Here is a 19,104-nt window from a genome sequence, read left to right as displayed (position 1 = left end):
AATATCAAGTTATATAGTTAAAGTAAAAGACGCCTTTTTTTGAATTCTTAAAAATATTTGTATGTCACGTGATCTCTTCTTTGATCAATCATAACCCTTGAGTAACTCCACGTACAATCATCTTTGAATTTTTTTAAAATTAATGTTCCAGTCGTGGTTAAATCACATCATTGTTATCATAATCGAAAATAAATTTGTTCGTACAATCTTTCTCGTATATCGTGCAATATGAAAAGGTACATGTTTAAAAAGGTAATAAATCTATTTTTCACGTTATAAAATTAGAATTTGTCACTTTCTCGGGAAAAGATGTACATAAGTTGAAAGTATCTCTGCTATTTCGCGAGAAATATAGTATAGATTTCTCACATTGAAGTCTATTTTTCTTTTATATATACATTTGCAAAAATTGGAACATAAATACATTTTATAACTTAATTTATTTATTAATAATGCGAAACAAATCACGATCGCCAAACTTTGTTTAGTCAATCATATTTGATCTTTTACTTTTTAATTTCAAATTTCTTTCAATCGTGTGCTTTTAGTTAAAAGCGTCTTAAAAGAAAAGTTGAGATAAATCTATGTTTCGCATTATTTGTTTAAACAAATTAATAACAGTTATATGGATAGCAAAAAATTGTTAAAGTATATTTACCATTCATTCATTCACAGAGATAATCACCGATTTAAATAACAACGCATTCTTCTTATCTATATGGAATTTGGAAAATATATATTTCTGTTCAACATTTAATACATTTTTGCTGAATAAGAAAGTAAGAAAACACGTTAAATTGTAATAAAAATTTGCTAACGTATTTAGTTTTTGATATTTATATCACAAAATTGAATACATACACACATAAGTAAAAATTTTCAATCAATTAAATGATTAAATTTTAATTAAACATTTTATCGCTGTAAATAATGATAAATCATCATCACGAATAATATTATGTCTATTAACATTTACTGATAAGGAGACAAAATCTGATAACATTCTTAATAAAATTAGATAAATTCCATTTTTAACTTTTTTTATTGTAATCTGTCATTTCTTACATATACATTTATGTTTTACATTTCCTTCTTTACAACTATGATGGTGTCAATGAATATGTCATTAATAATTGTATCATTGCACTGGTACTGGTGATAGAGATCTCAGGATAAAATATTTAACATTAACTTTTATTTCTTGTATAATAATGAATGCTTTACTTTAGAACAAAATTTTTTATATATCGAAAGAAAATTATATATGTTAAGCAAAAGGTACAAATATCCTACCACAACTATTTCTTTACAACATCTTGCAAATTCTCTACAAATTAGTGAATGCTTAATTCTGTAACTGTATCTATCTACTAAAACTTATATTTATATATATAGAAACGTTTCTTCACTAAAGTACATTTTGCACAATATGGTTTCTAAAATGTCATAAAATGAATCACATCTACAAAAATCAGCTAATTTATATTTGCAAGAATCACAAAGTATAAGCCTTTTAACTTTATCACTATAAATAATATTGTTACAAGAATATTAAACATGATTTCATACATTCTTCCTAAAAGATTTTGAATTTAATTCACTTATTGGTAAATTAGAAATATTATCTACTGCAAAGGCAGAAAAAATTGAAAAAAGAAATAAAGAATAAATTCCTATTCTTTCCAGGATAAAATAAATAGTTTATGTGATAAACTAGTACATCCTCTATAGCCATATGTGTGATGGTTTTATTCCTAATGTTAGAACTATAAAATCAGTTAGGAACATAATAAGATTGATTGAAAATAGCACCTTGCATATTTGGAATTGATATAAAACCACATTTATATTTATATAACTTTAGCTTGTATAGCTTTTTAATAAGAAACATTCTAAAACCACTTATAAGAAAGGTAGCATATATCCTCTATCAGATTAATCTGTAAGGCATTTACATCAATTCTTGAAATGAGCATATTTTGTTATAGAGCAATTATTGTTTAATTATTGTAATTTTAGTTAATGTTTGATAATTCATAGCATTTGTATATTCATAGAAATTTTCTGATAATAATTTTATATTATATCCCCGTAAAATAAAAGAAAATTAATATTAAAGTCTAATAGTGATACTTTTGAATAAATATATAAGGTACTTGTTCTTGAGTCTAAAGAAACAATTTCATGAGAAGTACATGTCATGTGTTATTTGTATTAGTAATACTATGTTTATAAGATCAAAGAAGAATAATACCATTTAATATGAAAGGAAATTTTAAACCTTTTTCCTCTCATGTATTTAGTTTAGCAAATGAGGTATATTTTGAACTTGTTGAGTCATAGGAGATCTACATATGTTTCATATTCGATTATTAAAAATCTCGTAATTTATATATGCCAAATATTTTCTTGAGGCAAATTTCTAATGCTTTTCTCTTTTGGACTCAAATTCATTTTGCCTTATATTCTAATACATTATTAACATTGGACATATATTATCTACAAAAATACTATTATACCATTACATACAAGCGTCAATTCAAAAATAATTTAATATAGATACAATCTGGTAAGTACATTATTAACATAGAGAAATGCTATTAACGTTGCTTTAACTTTAATAATATTTCCTCTTAATAAGCAATTCTTAACTCGTCTTTTTAAAATAATGCTCCGGTATGTTCACATATTGGAAAAATTTCTTAATGTTTGCACCTTTATCATGTTATGCACGCCTTAAGTATTCCTAACAATCTTAACGAATGTAAAAAAAAAATACCAAAAAATGTATACAATTTTGTGCCAGAAAACAAAAATCAAAAAATTTTCTCTTCATAAAATTTTATCAACATAGCCAGTATTTAACTCATGCAATACCAATTTTGATTTGCTCATAACAATAAACGTTTCAACAATTTCATATGCAGTATCTTATTCGTTATATTAAGGAAATGGACTTAATAAATAAAATAACTCTGGTAATCTTTGAAAAAGTAATACTCTTAAAGGTCAGGTTCTTCTTTTTTTTCACCTTGAACATTAAAACCTATTGTCACGCTAGAGTTACCTGTCATGCTACTTGCTACAGTCAGAATTGGCTCCTCTGCCTTCATTTCTATGGAGCAAGGATCTTTTGATTCTATCATGCTCTGCTTCCAATTCTCCAAATCTTTATCTGACATATTTGAAAGAGAGCTTATCTTTGAAGTACATTTGTAGCTGTAATTTGATTCTTGCTTCTGTGTAGGAGTTTTTGGCATAGAAACACTCTGAGATCGAGAAAAATTCTTCTTCTTCTGTTGCTCTTGCATAACATCAGTACCATCTTTACTTTTTTGTATTTTTTCTATATTAAAAGATTCAGTTTTCATAGAAGCAGGTGATTTTGTCTTGTCTATATTATCTGCTTCTTTAATCCTGACGTCTTCATCTGATATTTCCATGCTTTCAACAAGGAATCTATTGTAGAAGAGATAGTAAAGTAGAATAATCAACTTCATTCATTTTTTTTTAATTTTAAAACAAAAACTTACCTTCCAATTTTCTTATAGCCACTACTAGATTTTGTGCTTGGATATTCTTTCTGTTCAAATATTTGTTTCACATCTTGCTTTTTTTGCTCTTCAGTTTGTTTTAAAGTTATGGTATGGTCCTCATCATCATCCATATTGTCAACCGGAAGATCATCAGTACGCATGATCTTTTGTAAATTAGAATTGAAGCCTGCTCCAAAACTACAGTTTCGTATTTGACCATCTTCATTGCTATAATAATCTGTATATGATACACTACCACGACTCTCTCTGTGCTCTTGATCAATATTTATACAAAATTCGTTAAAATCCACATCCAAGCAGGGAGTTGTAGAAAATTTAGGACCCACATTAAACGATTGAGCTCTATAAAAAAACAAAAGAATATAATTCTTAAATATAATACAATCTTTTTAATATTAAATATTAATTACCCGTCATTGCTGATTAAGCTTATAGACATACTGCATTCTCCTGTTGAAGTCGGTGCAGGAGATGAGGGTTCAGAAGAGAGAAATGATTGTGGTTCACTGCTCCATCCAGTACCTAAATTACACGTTAATTCATTATTAAAGAACAAAATTAAAATAATAATATGAATAAGCGACACTCACTATTAGGGCTGGTTGGCGACAATTGATTTCTTATATCACAAGATTCTCCATCGTTCGAAGGTTTATACTGTATGGGTGTTGGCGTGATGTACCTAAGAAGAGAATCAATGTCTGCATCTCTAACGAAAAGTATGCATCGTCGTAATTAGAAAGAACGAGAAACAAGGTACCAGAGAAGTCAGTGCAACTCTCCTTAGTAAAAACACTTTGATATATATGAGAAAAAAAAGAAAAGAACTCAATACTCACAAGGATGGTTTACTTAATTTCTTACGGTACCTGACAGCTTCCAGGTCGGAAGAGTGGTACTCGCGACTGACTCCTCCAATATTGATATTTTGGTTAACCGATTCGTGTGTTGATCCACCAGGTGAAGGATACTTTGGAGGCGAAGAAGCGGGTGTTCGAAACAGAAGTGCACTGGTCATCATTTCCAAAAAGGAATCCAATTGACGTAACGACAATGCATTGTGAAGAGTTTCCAAAGGTCTTATTGGCGGTACACCACCAAAACCTTCTATTGCTAATGAGCACAAAATTGAATTAGTTCCACGAATAAAAATACTGTTATATATGCTAACGATAAATGCCAAAAGAAGTAAAAACCTAAGACATATTTTATGGCAAAAGGCAATAATGAAGAAGAAGAAAAGAAATTGAGGCTCACCAGCAACAGCAGAGGCATGAGGTGGTACCATATCCTTGAGATTTGGCGCACTGGAGGATCCACTGATAACAGCTGTGCTGAACAAACTGTTTGCTGATCCAGTCAACTTCTTGTTGATGTTGTAGCCCAACAGCTTGAAATAACTCATCTGTCCGGAGATACTGTGACGGTGGCGCCTTGCTGTGCAGGTAGGGTCAGGTTGAATGATCGAAGGTCGTGTGTCTGGAGATGAGAAGGATCGTTGAGGCTGGAGTCGGGAGAACGGTTCACGTGGACTCTTGGAGCGATAGTAATACTTGCGAGGAATCTCGTGATCGTCGTGAACATCATTACCGTGCGCAGGGGACATATGATAAAGCATACTACTATGATTTGGTATATGTACCAGGCTATCGTGCCACTGGAAATTCACATTGGGACAAGACCAGCATCTGCACATTTTTGAACAATCGGTAACTTCACCATTTTCGTCTGAACAAACGGAATCAACACAAGAAAAGTCACCAGGTCTCACATTGGGACAGGATAACTTCCTGAATGGTACACGTGTATTCCCAATTACACTATCACTATTCAATTTTCGTCTCATTATATTCTTATCAAACCTCCACTTTTCTTTTTCCTTAAACAGCATCCATTCACTGCGATCGTGACTCCTTGACTGATGTTTGTATATGACACAATGATCGACCTTTGACTCTAAACAAGGAGCAGCACTCTGTCTCTCAGGAAACACAAGAAGCCTATTCTTTAGATATACAAAGGGTAAATCAGGATGATCTAGTCCGGTGATTCCTCTGTGACACCCATAGCTATCATTGAAAGAAACACTACGAGGAAAACGACTGGGTACATCCTGGAGGCTCGAGTAACAAGAACAATTGAAAAACTTATGTGAGAGCGAGCGTGCAAAGTAGATATCAAAGTTGAAACGCTCGACAGGCGGTAGATCTCTGCTTCTCAGAATCAGCTCCGAGACATTACAATTATAACAAAGACATTTAGGTACGTAAGGTGACAATGAACGAGAACGTTTGTCTAGTTTGATCCGTCCCGCGGATGTCACTGTCTTTGGGGTTCTTTCGTGCAAGGATAACGAAAAAAGGGATCGCTTTAACCACGGATAGCTTAGTGGCGGTTTCGAGGAATCGATCAACTCACCGCTACGCTCAATCCCAGGAAGAATCGTCTCTGAATTAGAACGTCCGTATTTCTTACTCTGAGTAGGTGGATCGAAATCGTAAGACTGTTCGAGATCGATATTGAAAAACGAAGAACGAATCGTGGGGATTGGTAACACTATATCCGTCACATCACAGCTCCGGCTGTTCGGTGAGATTAGAGGAGATGTGTGCAAAGTCACCAAGGGTGTTGATCTCAAAGTGGAGGTTTTTATCGAAGGAACTGGAAACTCCGGTGAACTAAAGGAGTGTGGCAGGCTGAATTTTTCCGTTGGCACGTTCAACAAAACCTGGCCAGATCTCTCTAAGTAGCGTTGCTCTGTTACATGCTTCTCTGTGTAGGGTGTTGCATGCGTAATTTCGTGAATGATTCAAAAGAGAGAATGGTGCAATTAAAATGAACGTATGATAACGATGTAATAGTGGGATCAGGGTACAAAGGAGGGAAAGAAAAGAAAAGAAATAGACGATTAAATAAACCCATCACCGAAAAAATCAAAGTAACATTGGTAAGAACCTTTGGTCACGTCGTCGATGCTTGAAATTAAAACATGTCAAAGTCATTTTATCGTCACTGTATAATAAAAGAATTGATACTTGGGATTTGCAAAAATTGTATATTCAAACAACAATTTTTAAATGAGTACTTTAAAGATAATAGTGAAATATGAGAAACTTTTAAATAGTTCACATTGTAATAGCCTATGGACTTAGAATCAGAGATGCTAATGCAATTGGATTTCGTTGAAGACGACGTTACCAATGAAGGAATAAAATAACTGAAATACACAGGAAAAAGACGACATATACTTCAATTTACTTGTGTTTAGAAGGCGCGAATTTGGTTAATGTTACACACCCATGGCACACGATAGCCATGCAACCAGTAAGCCAACCAAACAACAATTTAAGTTTATGAACATTTTATTGATAGTTAGTTAATATGATTATGGTTTTATGCAATAACAACGATCAAAGATTGTAAAAAATTTAGTAGTAGTTGTTGTATTTCATACATAAAACTGGTATTCAAACATGCAATTGATAATTATAAAATTTTTAATTTCTATTAGAAATTGATTTGTTTAAATAGAAATATGAAAATTAAATTTTATTTGCTTGTATGTGCTTAGAATTTCTAACATCAATGGGACGGTAAAGTAACATTTTAATGGTGACAAAAAAAGAAAAAAAATAATAAAAATCATCCTACTAAGAAATACAAATATTTAATTATCTTTGTAAAACAGAAACTAATACCAAATCAAAAACCTCTCTTTTTTTAATTTGTATGTTGGTATGAAAGTATTACATACATGTGATCCATATTCATTCATATAAAAATTATATTTCTAAAAATGCAATATGAATAGTAAATAAAGCATAAAAGTGAATGATAAAGAACAAAAATGTAATGTAATCACATATTAATGGATATGAATGAAACGGCTGCAGTATGATTTTAGAAAATAACTAAGCACTAGTAAATTGTGAATCTTAATGGAACAATGACTTAGGAATGAAGGAATTAGGATAACGACTGAATAAGTTACACCATTTGTTAATATGTAACCCAAGCAGTCGTCCATAAAAATTAGTTGGCTTCCACGCGCACAACTATCGCAGAGCAAAGAGTTATTTCAACTGAATTTTCCTATTTCCATCTAACATCGTGTCCGTTTGTTAAATTCCATTAGCTAAGCTCTCATTTGTACAATGTGGTTTTAATTGGATATTTATCCAACATCTATTTATCCATTGAGGTATCAAAATTTAATCTTTGGTAAGAATTTTACAGTGTTACAATACTTACAACAAAAAGTAAACTTCGCTTGTAGGCTCTATTGCACACAAAACTGAATATAATACAAAAGAAGATGGTACATGTAGAATCACAGAAAATAATGCAACATTAAGGATTAGACATGATACTGAAGACTATTCTACGGAAAATTATGCGTGTTTACTATTGATAGTAACTATAAGATAATGCTTTCTATAGAAGTATTGCAATACCAAGAAATATAAAGAATGCTTTATATTTTATGAAAGAATTAAAAGATGCAAATCACAGTGATCAGCAGCTACAAAAATTACTATCTCAAAAGCGAAGAATAATTTGAACGGTCAACTAAATAGTTAACATTTCTATGAAGATAACTAAATAAAAAAAGAAAAGAAAAAATTGTAAATCCTGATTGTATCAGGGTAATACAATATATTGAAAGTTTAGATGCTATGGAAAACCTGTAATGATCACCTATGATAAGACAATGCATTATAACCTGCTGACGTTATTATAGGAACTAACATACCTTCTTTGTTGACAGCGTCCAAGCTCTGATACTGCAGCTTGTCCGCAGCTATAAAAAAAGACACGAAAAACACCAGCCTTTCTGATAAAATCTGACTGTTAATATTAACCATATGTACCCAAGAAGAAAGATGTTATTAATGAAATTAAGTGTTTACAATGTTCTTACAATACATTACTGTATTTTTAACAACATATTGCCAAGCTATCGTAACGTTTTACGACATTAATATTTACAAATATCCTGTGTAACCTTTTTGTTAGAATTCACTTCCATGCATAATCAGAGAATATTACTATGGGCCTGTTATTATATATCAAACATGTACTATAATATTAAAGACCTAGACGTTACTTACCTTTCTCAGGCTTGTCCTGTCTTTGGTGATCATAACTGCGAGCACGTGGTTCAACAATTGTGCCTCTTTCTGCATCACGTCGCTGACGTTGACTTGCAGCTAATTGACTACCAAGTCTCGCTGCTTCATGACCAGCTACGGTTCTAGCACTAAATGTTGTACAATATTTTATAAAAGATCATCGATAGTTAGTTAATTTATAAAAAAAGATTCATTGAAAGTTTCATACTACATACCTTATTGGAATGGGCGCAGAACTCTGCAAAAAGCCACTATCAAATGGTTCATCCATCATGTTAGGATGTAAGTCCATCATATCAACTCCTCTACTGGTTGTTGGACTATCCATCATTGCATCTACAGTATCTGTTTCCATTGTTCGTGGAGGTGTTTCCTAAGTATTAAATAAAAAATGCTAATTTATTTATACTCCCTTTTGATTAAAAACATTTATACATACAGATTGCAATGGTGGATTCATAAAATCGTCTTCCAAAATTCCCAACTCTACATCTTCTTCCTCTATTCGAGTGCTACATTGTGAAATGGTATCTTGAGCAGAACCACCACTTTCACCCTGAAAATATAAAGTATGTATAGCTTTGTATTTCAAAATATTTCTTTGATCACGGGTAAAATAGAAGTATTAGCTATAAGATTTACTTACTACATTATGGCTACTCTCATTGCGTGAATGGGGTCTAAAACCTGGTCCTGGTGGTAAATTCTTTTGCACACAACAATTTACACCAGGACTGAAATGCAATTCAACGTGAAAACGTTCTTCGCTGCTAGGATCTTTAGTTGGATCTTCGTACAACATAACTACAATTTGAGACATGTAATTTAATTCTGAAACCATACTAACGTACTCCATAGCTCGACGCCATTGTTCATCTTTCATTACCTGTGTAATTAAAACATTAAAATGTGTTATACATTGCGTAAAATAAATATGTAGATACATACATCAAGTAAACCACCATAACGTAAAACAGTCAACAAAGAATGTACGTGGCTTTCACTTGTAAAGTAAAGTCTTGTGCGTACATGCCGACCGGGACTAGAAACTCCATGGGAGTATCTAAAATTATAACAATTATCCATTACATTTTACCTTACATATATATATATATATATATATATATATATATATATATATATATATATATGTCGGAGATGAAAGGACATCGGAACCTTCCCTTTGGAATTTCGGGAAAATCCCTTAACACTTTAATCTAGATTCTACCATAGCCGTAATTAAGCAATTGTTGTCATTCAATCCGATTGTATTTGTTCGAGACTTGTGATAATGAGCTTGGGCTCGAGGCGACAACCAGTCGCCAAGCGTAGCCGCGGTCAAGGGATGAACGTTTTGTCTAACAAAGGTATGGAGTAATAGTATAGCTCTCCTTAAAAAGAAATAGTTGTAGCGGCACTCGATAGTAAACATTCCAACGGTTTCTGTCCCGTGGCTCGCCACACGCAAACCCTATTCTTAGGGTAAGATGATTACCAGATGTCAACGCATCTCCACAGTACATGTTCAGTTAGCCTGAGGACCCGTTACAAATCTTAAGATTTAGTTAACTAAAGTCCTTCAAACAGACAAACAGTCTTTGTCTCAACTACGGGAAGATAGGGGAAATCTATTTTTCTCACGAGCGACGCTTCCCGCTAGCAACTTTCCCTCAAGGGCGGCTAGCATCCTTCTCTAACCACCAACATGGAAATTGACCAATTAACAGTAACGTCAACTTCCCTCACTTTCCGAACGAAGGCATCTCTCCACGAATCCGATAATCTCGTGTCCCTAGACACACCCCATCATAGTTTTCCTCTGCAGCATCATCGTGACGGAAAGTCATTCTCTCGTGAGGTCGCATTAGCGAATTACATAGCGTCTTTGCGCTCGGTGGATATTCTATGTTTTAACAAAGAGTTAGTTCAGTAATACTTGTACCGTAGACAAGAAAATTGGGTACAACTTGGACTTTGGAAGAAAGTGCATTTTGTTATCCCGTTGACCGCGGATTCGTTATTGAACCTAGGATCATTGTCATTAGGCATCTCGAGTATCTAATTATCAATATCTTCTCAATATCGTCAATATCTTCTCTATTGCATAACAACAATGTCTAATCCAAACGAAGATTCGTTTCATGTCCCTAACCCTAATCATAATGTGAACCCGACATATATATATCATATATTGCACACATTATACCTCATATATGACACACACAAATGTTTAATTTACCTCGGATTGAGTCTATTAACTGTTTCTTCTCCAGTTTCTTCAATATTTCTCTGCAAATCTGCTCTTATCTTTTTTAAAAGAGGAGTGCAAATACCTTGGCCTATGGTGAGCTTCTCTTGCACTGTTAATCCATATTCCTATAAAAATTTTTAATTAAAGTACTTTTTTAAAGAGATAAAATTTATTGAAATTCTCACCTGTGGTATCACTATATCTGCCAGATACTTAGAATAAATGTACAATTCCTCCGCGTGTTCGAATTGCAACGTATGATTGTTATGTTGTAAATCATACTTTATACAATCATAAATATCCGGGATTTTCGATATGTCGAACCTCTTATTTTTGGTACAGAAATCCTTCTCAATCTTTCCCCATCGACGACCCATTAATTCCCACGTTTCACCATGATAAAGAATTGCATCTAAATATATTAGATAGATAAATATAATTTCACAATAAGATTATATATCACATCATACCTTTGGTTTTAGGATCATCTTTCTTAATACGAACAATGTCCATTAATTTTTGAATCAAAGTATGAACATGCTGGCAGCAACGAACAGGATTTTTAACAAAATCCATGGCTGCGTTAATGCTCAGTGCGTTACCAGGATTTATCTGTTCCCTGTCTTCACACGTAAATTCTCGATCTTGTTGTAATAATTCATGAAGTCGTGTTTTTACCCTATAAAAATATATCGTTAGAATTTACTCAAAATTCTACAACAATTCTTTTGTAAATTGCCTTACATACATATTTTGGTATTTACTGCTATCGCAATCATTGTCCAATAGACCATTAGTATTAGCACTCTTTACCATCTGCACTAATATTGGCGTTAATTCACCCTCTAATGCGAGTAAACCTTTTGCAAAGGCTGCTGCTGTCATTTGAACTCTTCCTTCATCACTTGCATAGATCTTTAAGTCATGTCGAAATGTTGAATGAAGTCTAAGTAACCCTAAACCTTGTGCACCAGCATAGTCACCTATATATGTATAAAAATACTTCAGAAGAACAAAATGTAATAAATACAAAATATATCTTTCATTTTCAATAAACATAAAGTACATATGAGATTTCATTGAATGATCTATGTTCTGGTAAAAGGATCATGAAAGATTGGTACAAAAATCGCTGATCGTACATCAATGTACTTACATCTAGAAAAGTCTAATTAAATGTATATACATGATTTTTTTGAGATGTTACATATTATTCATGTTACTGTTCTTTTAAATAATGCCATCAAAATTATTCTATATTAATATTTATCTTTGATTTTCTTAAAGTGAAAATGTAGTTAAAACTACAATAGAAAATGAAGCAATATATATAAATTTGCAACATATATGTATGTGTGCATAAGTGTATGTATATGTCTTTTAGGCATTACTGCATGGATGACAAGATGTATGAAACCTATTGAAAAAAAAAAGATAGAACATATAAACATTTAAGGCCACAAACTAAATAAAAGCAACTATCCTTAAACTGTCAAGTGTTTCATTGCAATAAAGTGGAACACACTGAATTAGCATAGAAACAGCATTTTCTTTTACGTTTAACAATTTTTGTACGATCTTCGCACAAAAATCTGCAAAATAGCAAGAATTTTCTAACAAGAACATATTGATAGAATTTCTAAATTACTATTTCTATGCATCTATAACACTACACATAGAACTACAAAAAAGCATTGATTCAGAATAAAAAGTTACCGTGGTTTGGTAACATCTCTGAGTCTTCCTCTGAAATAATATTTGGAATTATCCATGAATCAAAGATTTTCGTAAAGGTATAAGATATTTGCTATCCTTTAACCAAAACGAAATCATCGATAGTTTAATTAAAAGCTTGAAATTTTACGCTCTTATTTTTAAATAAAAAACAAGTTACATGTTAACATATCCAACTGCCTAATGCATACATACGAGTTTTATTTCGGTTAAATTGTCTGAAATGCGTATATATATATATACATATGCAGGGTCATTGGTAACTGGTGGTACAAGCGGAAAGGGGGTGATTCTACGCGAAAAAAGAAGTCGAAAATATAGAATAAAAATTTTTTTTTTTAATTTTTCCATCGAGATAACGATCTACAGTGAGATCCGTTATAACGAGACGTGATAAAGTGCACGCGTACCGGGCGAAAATTCAAAGTCGATTTTCTCGAAAACAAAGCCTCAAACGAAAAATTTTTATTCTATATTTTCAACTTCTTTTTTCGCGTAGAATCACCCCCTTTCCGCTTGTACCACCAGTTACCAATGACCCTGTATACATACATATGTATATGTACTGTGCAAGATAAATAGCAATATATGTATTATGCATACGCTCAATTGAGCAGTCCAGATAAATGATAGGTCCAGCCGGAGTTCAGCCAACATAAGAGACTTATTAAATAAAAAATCTCATTATAAAGTATAAATTAACTCAAGAGTGAGCATGATAAGCGTATGAACATAAGATACGAACCACTAAGGTGTCTACCTTGACCACCAGGATACATGCAGCGAAATATTCTTCCTAACTCCTCTGCCTGAATACGGCCGGCTGGTGTTAGTTCTCCACCCCATTTTAATATCAATACAAGGGAAGGTTCTCCAAGTCGATCTAATAAAAATATGTGATTTACAAATAATAGACATCTATATTACATGGATATAATATTCTATGCTTTGATACCATCATCTGATGAACTTCCTCTTGGTCGACCTCTTGGTTGATATTTCATTTGTACCTTGCGATTTATCCCTGAGAAATGACCGTACCTGAAAAATATGTTACATATAGTCAAAGTTAATATTCGCAATTAAATAAAAGATTATATATAAAAAAACAATGTTTACACACATTTCTAAGACGCTTTTCAATTGTTCTAATTTTCCTTGTTTTTCTTCCAATTCAGGTCCAGCAGCACGATGTTGTATTTCAGCTAATAAACTACGTGCGGTATCCAATATTTCTTGCAATTGCTTAGGCCTCTTTAATTTAATATGACCATGCTTGTAGCCGTCGTATTTTGCGAATATCTCGAAAAATCTGTATGGAATAGAATATGTGAGATATTGTTCTTCATATATACCTTCAAGAAATACACTTACTTCGGGTGACGAACTTCTACTTTCATTTTCTGTTTTGGCGTTCGATCTCCATGCCTTATAACAGCAACTACACATCGTAATTCCATCCTAAAGTAAATATAGAAGCATTGATATAATTATGATATTTAAAAATAATCTGAATATATTAGCATAATAAGAAAGTAAAATTTATTTACATTTTCCCAAATGTAGTAGGCACAATAGGCGGATCGTCCAATTGAAAAGGTACACTCCATGGTATATGTAAAGTGGGTGCCAATTCTCTTAAAATCATATTTCCCAAGATCTTTGCGCAGTCATCATAATATTTGTTAGAATTCTTTACAAAACTAAACCCATTTACGTCACACACAAATGACTGCCCGTTTGCTCTAAAATATTACACATGATTAGTATAATAAAGAATGGATTATTACTTCTTTTAATCTCACTATATTTAAAATTTCAATATACCTAAGTAAATCAAAACCACAAACTGTTTGTTTAAAAGCTAAGCACACTTTTCTACTAATTAGCTTTTCAGCATTACTTAGTATAACCGGATAGCGAATTTCTTTCCCTTCTGAATCTCTTTCGACTTTACCATCCAATGCAGGGCTTTTTCTTGCCTCTGCGTGAGCATAATCTGGACCCACGGTATAAACCTTAACGTCTGTACCGTCGGTTGGCATAAAATCTTCGTATATGTAAGAACCTGTTTTACGAACTCGAGATTCTGGTGAATATACACTACTACGACTTCCAATCTGTAATATTATGAATTGAAATTTAACTATGCCAAGTAAAAAAAATTATTTTTGTTGAATTTACTATATACCTTCCTAAATAATCTTTGACTGCCTCCACCTGCAGATGTAGGATAATAAATGTAAATATTATGATCCTCTGCAGACACTGGTTTTTCCACAAATGGTTTGTTGAATGTAACACCATTAACTTCGACATGATCTTCTGATTCTACTAGTTCATGATCTGAAATGGATTTTCTGTCATAAATCTCCAATATAAAATTGGATCAATATAAATGATAAGCATCACATACGTTTTGGATCAGACGAGTCTCTATCCAGGACAGCATATCTCGGGATTTCAATACCTTCACTCTCTAAGATAGCATAGACTCTCCTACGATCCTATTAAATTGGTGTCATATAAAAAATAATATGTTTCATCACTCAGAATATTTGACAATATTTATCACGAATTACATACCTGAATATCATATTGCATGGGTAAATTATTGATGATAAAAGGATTTCTAAGATTAGCATAATTTATAGCTTTATCAAGGGGAAAGCCTTTACTATGGAAGCTTATTAAACAATCAACAATTGGCCAATCTTCTACAGACTCCTGTAAATACATATTTTCATACATTATAATTGAAACATTAAATATTTTCTACTGCCATTACCTTCAAAATAACTTCTTCAGGAAATACTACTATTTTAATGTACTCAAATTCTTCCAATCTTGTTAAAATTTCCTTCATTGGTTTACTTTGTGATTTTTTTGCCATCGCACAGATTCCAACCAAAACTTGCTTCCCTTCTCCTTCCAAATCGCTTCCACCCATGCATCCATCATCATTGCTGCACCCGTCCGACAGTTCGGCCTAAGTGAAAGTTTATATTAATTGAAATTTGTTTTCTGACTTGATTATTATTCTTTTTGAATTATTTTTGCTTTAATCTTACTATCTTTGTACTCACCTAATATCACATGAATTTAAAAGGAACTAATAATAATATACAAAATAAAACTAAAAAATGTATTAAATTTTTACTTATATGCAAAAATTTATAAAATGTTTATTAATAATTGTGTTAAATATTGCTCATCCAGTACATCTTTAAGCAGGATAAAAATCCAGTTTTGTCAGGAGTTTGTTTAGAATAGTTTTCAAACAATCTCGATCTATTATTCATTTCTAGATGATTACAATAAAATGTAAAAAAGACACATGCATTACTTGCCTACATAAAAAAGGAAATATAAATTGAATACTAAATATAGTACTTTTACAAATGTATTGTATGTCTGGGTGATAAAAAAGTAGTAAAAGTTATTAGAATATCAAATGATTTGTCATTCTACATTTTTCAATAAGTTCAACTATCAATGACTGAAAATTATATAAACTTAATTATTACAATGATACATTTCTAAAACTGTCTAACAAAATTGTATTATTAATAAAGAGACTCAGCAAATTTTAATCATGTGTTAATAATTACATACAAAACAATCATCACAGTAGCACTCCATATCCAGATGTATATCTTCCATCTTAAAGGTAGATATAGAATTGATTTTTATCATTACGATAATACCATTTTTCAAGAAGCCACTAGTCTTTTAATTATATGCACTTCATACAATAGTAATTTTTTTCTTACATCACATTTTACAGATCAACACTCATTATAATATTATCTTTTACAGATAAATACAAATTGTATTCCCTATAATTTAATTTTTTGATATATTTTAAATTAAATGTTAGATTTATATTGCATCTTATCTTTTAAAATTGTGATAAGGAAGAAATTAACTTAAAATACTTTAACAATTAAGTATAAAATATTTTATCAGACCACTTATTAAGAGTTGATTAGAACATAATGAAAAGAAGCGTCTACTAGCTTGGAACTAGTTTGCAATTTGTTTAATGTTAACATTACTGAGCAATTGTATGCTGAACTGAAAATAAATGGAAGCAAACTAATAAAGTACTCTTTGTTTAAAGATAAGAAAGAACTATATCTCTGGAAGAGATATATTTCATAAATCTATCTTGAAACAAGAAAATTTTTTCTGCATAAAGAGTAAGTGCTACAATGATCATATATAGACTTCAGCAAATAAAAACAATATGAAGACAATTTTTTATTCTGTTACATTAAATATTATGAATCTACTAACAGATAATAACTAAGAAATTAATTAGAAGAAACTCTACCATTATTTGCCAATATGGTTCTGCTTCATTATCACAATCGAAGATGTAAACATCAGGAATCGTGGTAGATGACAAAGGATTTGCATTTTCCATTACAAATTTAATTTCGAAGTACCATAAGCTAATAGCATAATTATATATAATGATAGCCTTAAAAAATTTGCACTAATATTAACATTAACATTAAATACTGAATCTTAGTTCAATAATTGAATATTTCACTATATAATATGTTTAATTCAGTTAATAATGATTAAACACTATATACACTAAACAATATTAAATCAGATATTCCTCTTTAGACCATTATATTGTAGAACATCAATTGTTTAAATTAATTTAATAATTATAACAAACATACAGCTTATGCATTGTATATGCAACTATACAGCCAAGTACTAAGTCTTCTACCAATTTATTTTTAGACTATTAGAGTACCAAAGACTTTGTGAGTCATCAAGTTATTTAAAAGTAATTGAAACACTAATAAGTAATTAATGAATTCATTAATTTACACTTAGTGAAATATGTTTGTATGTACAGTTGAAAATAAACAAAATTATTAAAAATTCCAATTTCATATAAAATATGTCTTCCCAAAATATATATATATATATATATATATGATACATGCAGGTGCTGTATAGTATTGTATAAAACAATACTTTTTTTTAAACAAAACAGTTTTCTAACCTTTCTCACATATTGTTTACTAATTTAAAGTAAAATAGAGTTGGTATGCAAACATACAATATAGTTCTTAATTCACAATATCTGTTTCTGCTTGTCTCTACATCTTATTCTCTTATTGTCAAGTTAAATTAAATGAAATAAATAAATTCTAAAAAATCTTAGTACATAATCAGTCTTATGCGAATTATGATGTAGATCAAAATCAAAATGTAAATTTATATTTTATATTACTGATAAAACTTATAATCTATTTAGGATTATCATTTTGATATTTGTTTGTTCTTTACATATGATATATTGCACATGGAAAAAGTATAACTTACTCTTTTTGATGAACGATATATAGAAGAAGCTACAGGACCCACAAGGGTTGGTTGTACAGTATTTAAATCTCCTACATAGAAAATTGGTCGGCTGGCACTCCGTAGACCCTATTGATTAATTATTATCCATCAAAAATTTATATTTCTGATATTTGATTACATAAAGAATTTATGATATACTATAAAACTTTAACAGTATATTTATTGTTTTAGATTAGTTTATAAGATTATGTGATCATTATTTTCCTAAAGCAAAATAAATTTAAAATTAAATAAAACAAATTTCACGTTAAATTTCTTCTAAAAGAATCTAGTTTATAATTGTTTCTTCTATTTCAGTAAAATATTGAAAGTCATAAAATTGTTAAAAATAATATCACAGAAATAAAAACTATTTCTCTGTTTACCTGATAACCATGTTCCAATTCAGTGTAAGACATGACAGAACAGGTTTCATTGAGGAAAATGAAACGGTTTCAGCTTGAACTTAGAGAATTCGCTGTGCCCTAAAAGGATTGTTATTAAACATAAACCAAAGATTCAAACGAATGTCATTATTCAAAAACTTGAACAATTATTTTCATATAATAATTAAAAAACAACGTAACAAACTATTATAATTATTGTAATTAATATTTTGTGTATGCATAATTGTCACACTAAGAAAAAGTAACCTTGACGATCAAATATTTCTATATTTTTTACAATAATTCAAATTTAATCAATTTACAATAAAATTAAACCAATATAATCATGACTTAAAATAAATAAAGCTAAGTATGATTTAATTCTAGACAATGTTGCGACTTATTTTGTTTCCTTCTTTTTCAATGTAACATCGATGATTTCAATTAAACTCACTAATATTAATTTCGAATGGATCTAAAGATTCGACGATAAAGACAACAATGCAGATTTAATAAACAATATTGGATCTCTAGGTAATTAAAAATTTCCACTTTAATATCCTTCAATTTTCGGACATCTTGTCAAACTTAAATCTCGATCTCTCGTATCGTTCAGAAATCGCTCATCCGGTTAACTATACGTATGTATAAATCGATCGATATTACCAGAT

At 31.0% G+C, this 19,104-nt stretch overlaps 1 protein-coding gene across 4 annotated transcripts; it reads right to left on the bottom strand.

Annotated features, from left to right (window-relative positions):
• Positions 1-1,023: 1,023 nt before the first annotated feature.
• On the bottom strand, positions 1,024-19,040 carry l(1)G0196 (inositol hexakisphosphate and diphosphoinositol-pentakisphosphate kinase). Of its 4 annotated transcripts, XM_076623043.1 has the most exons (31): positions 18,888-19,040; positions 18,434-18,532; positions 18,027-18,134; positions 15,463-15,663; positions 15,261-15,401; positions 15,091-15,181; positions 14,866-15,020; positions 14,502-14,794; positions 14,225-14,419; positions 14,049-14,135; positions 13,798-13,986; positions 13,630-13,715; positions 13,420-13,557; positions 12,657-12,686; positions 11,689-11,923; positions 11,411-11,619; positions 11,126-11,352; positions 10,929-11,065; positions 9,638-9,752; positions 9,336-9,575; positions 9,129-9,245; positions 8,905-9,062; positions 8,669-8,817; positions 8,311-8,358; positions 5,976-6,329; positions 4,815-5,036; positions 4,397-4,670; positions 4,148-4,239; positions 3,968-4,079; positions 3,534-3,899; positions 1,024-3,459 (listed from the first exon to the last, which is right to left on the bottom strand). In XM_076623043.1, the coding sequence occupies exons 2-31, from the start codon at positions 18,464-18,466 to the stop codon at positions 3,003-3,005; spliced, it is 5,259 nt and encodes a 1,752-aa protein (XP_076479158.1). In that variant the 5' UTR covers positions 18,467-18,532; positions 18,888-19,040; the 3' UTR covers positions 1,024-3,002. The 4 variants fall into 4 exon arrangements, with proteins under 4 accessions (XP_076479158.1, XP_033186348.1, XP_033186352.1 ...); XM_033330457.2 differs by having other exon boundaries at positions 4,815-6,329; XM_033330461.2 differs by lacking the exon at positions 12,657-12,686.
• Positions 19,041-19,104: the final 64 nt, after the last annotated feature.

The sequence above is a fragment of the Bombus vancouverensis genome, chromosome 12 (assembly GCF_051014615.1).
Source record: "Bombus vancouverensis nearcticus chromosome 12, iyBomVanc1_principal, whole genome shotgun sequence".
Classification (NCBI taxonomy): domain Eukaryota; kingdom Metazoa; phylum Arthropoda; class Insecta; order Hymenoptera; family Apidae; genus Bombus; species Bombus vancouverensis.
The sequence above is the reverse complement of the archived record's forward strand: the minus strand, read 5'-3'. Positions and strand labels throughout refer to the sequence as shown.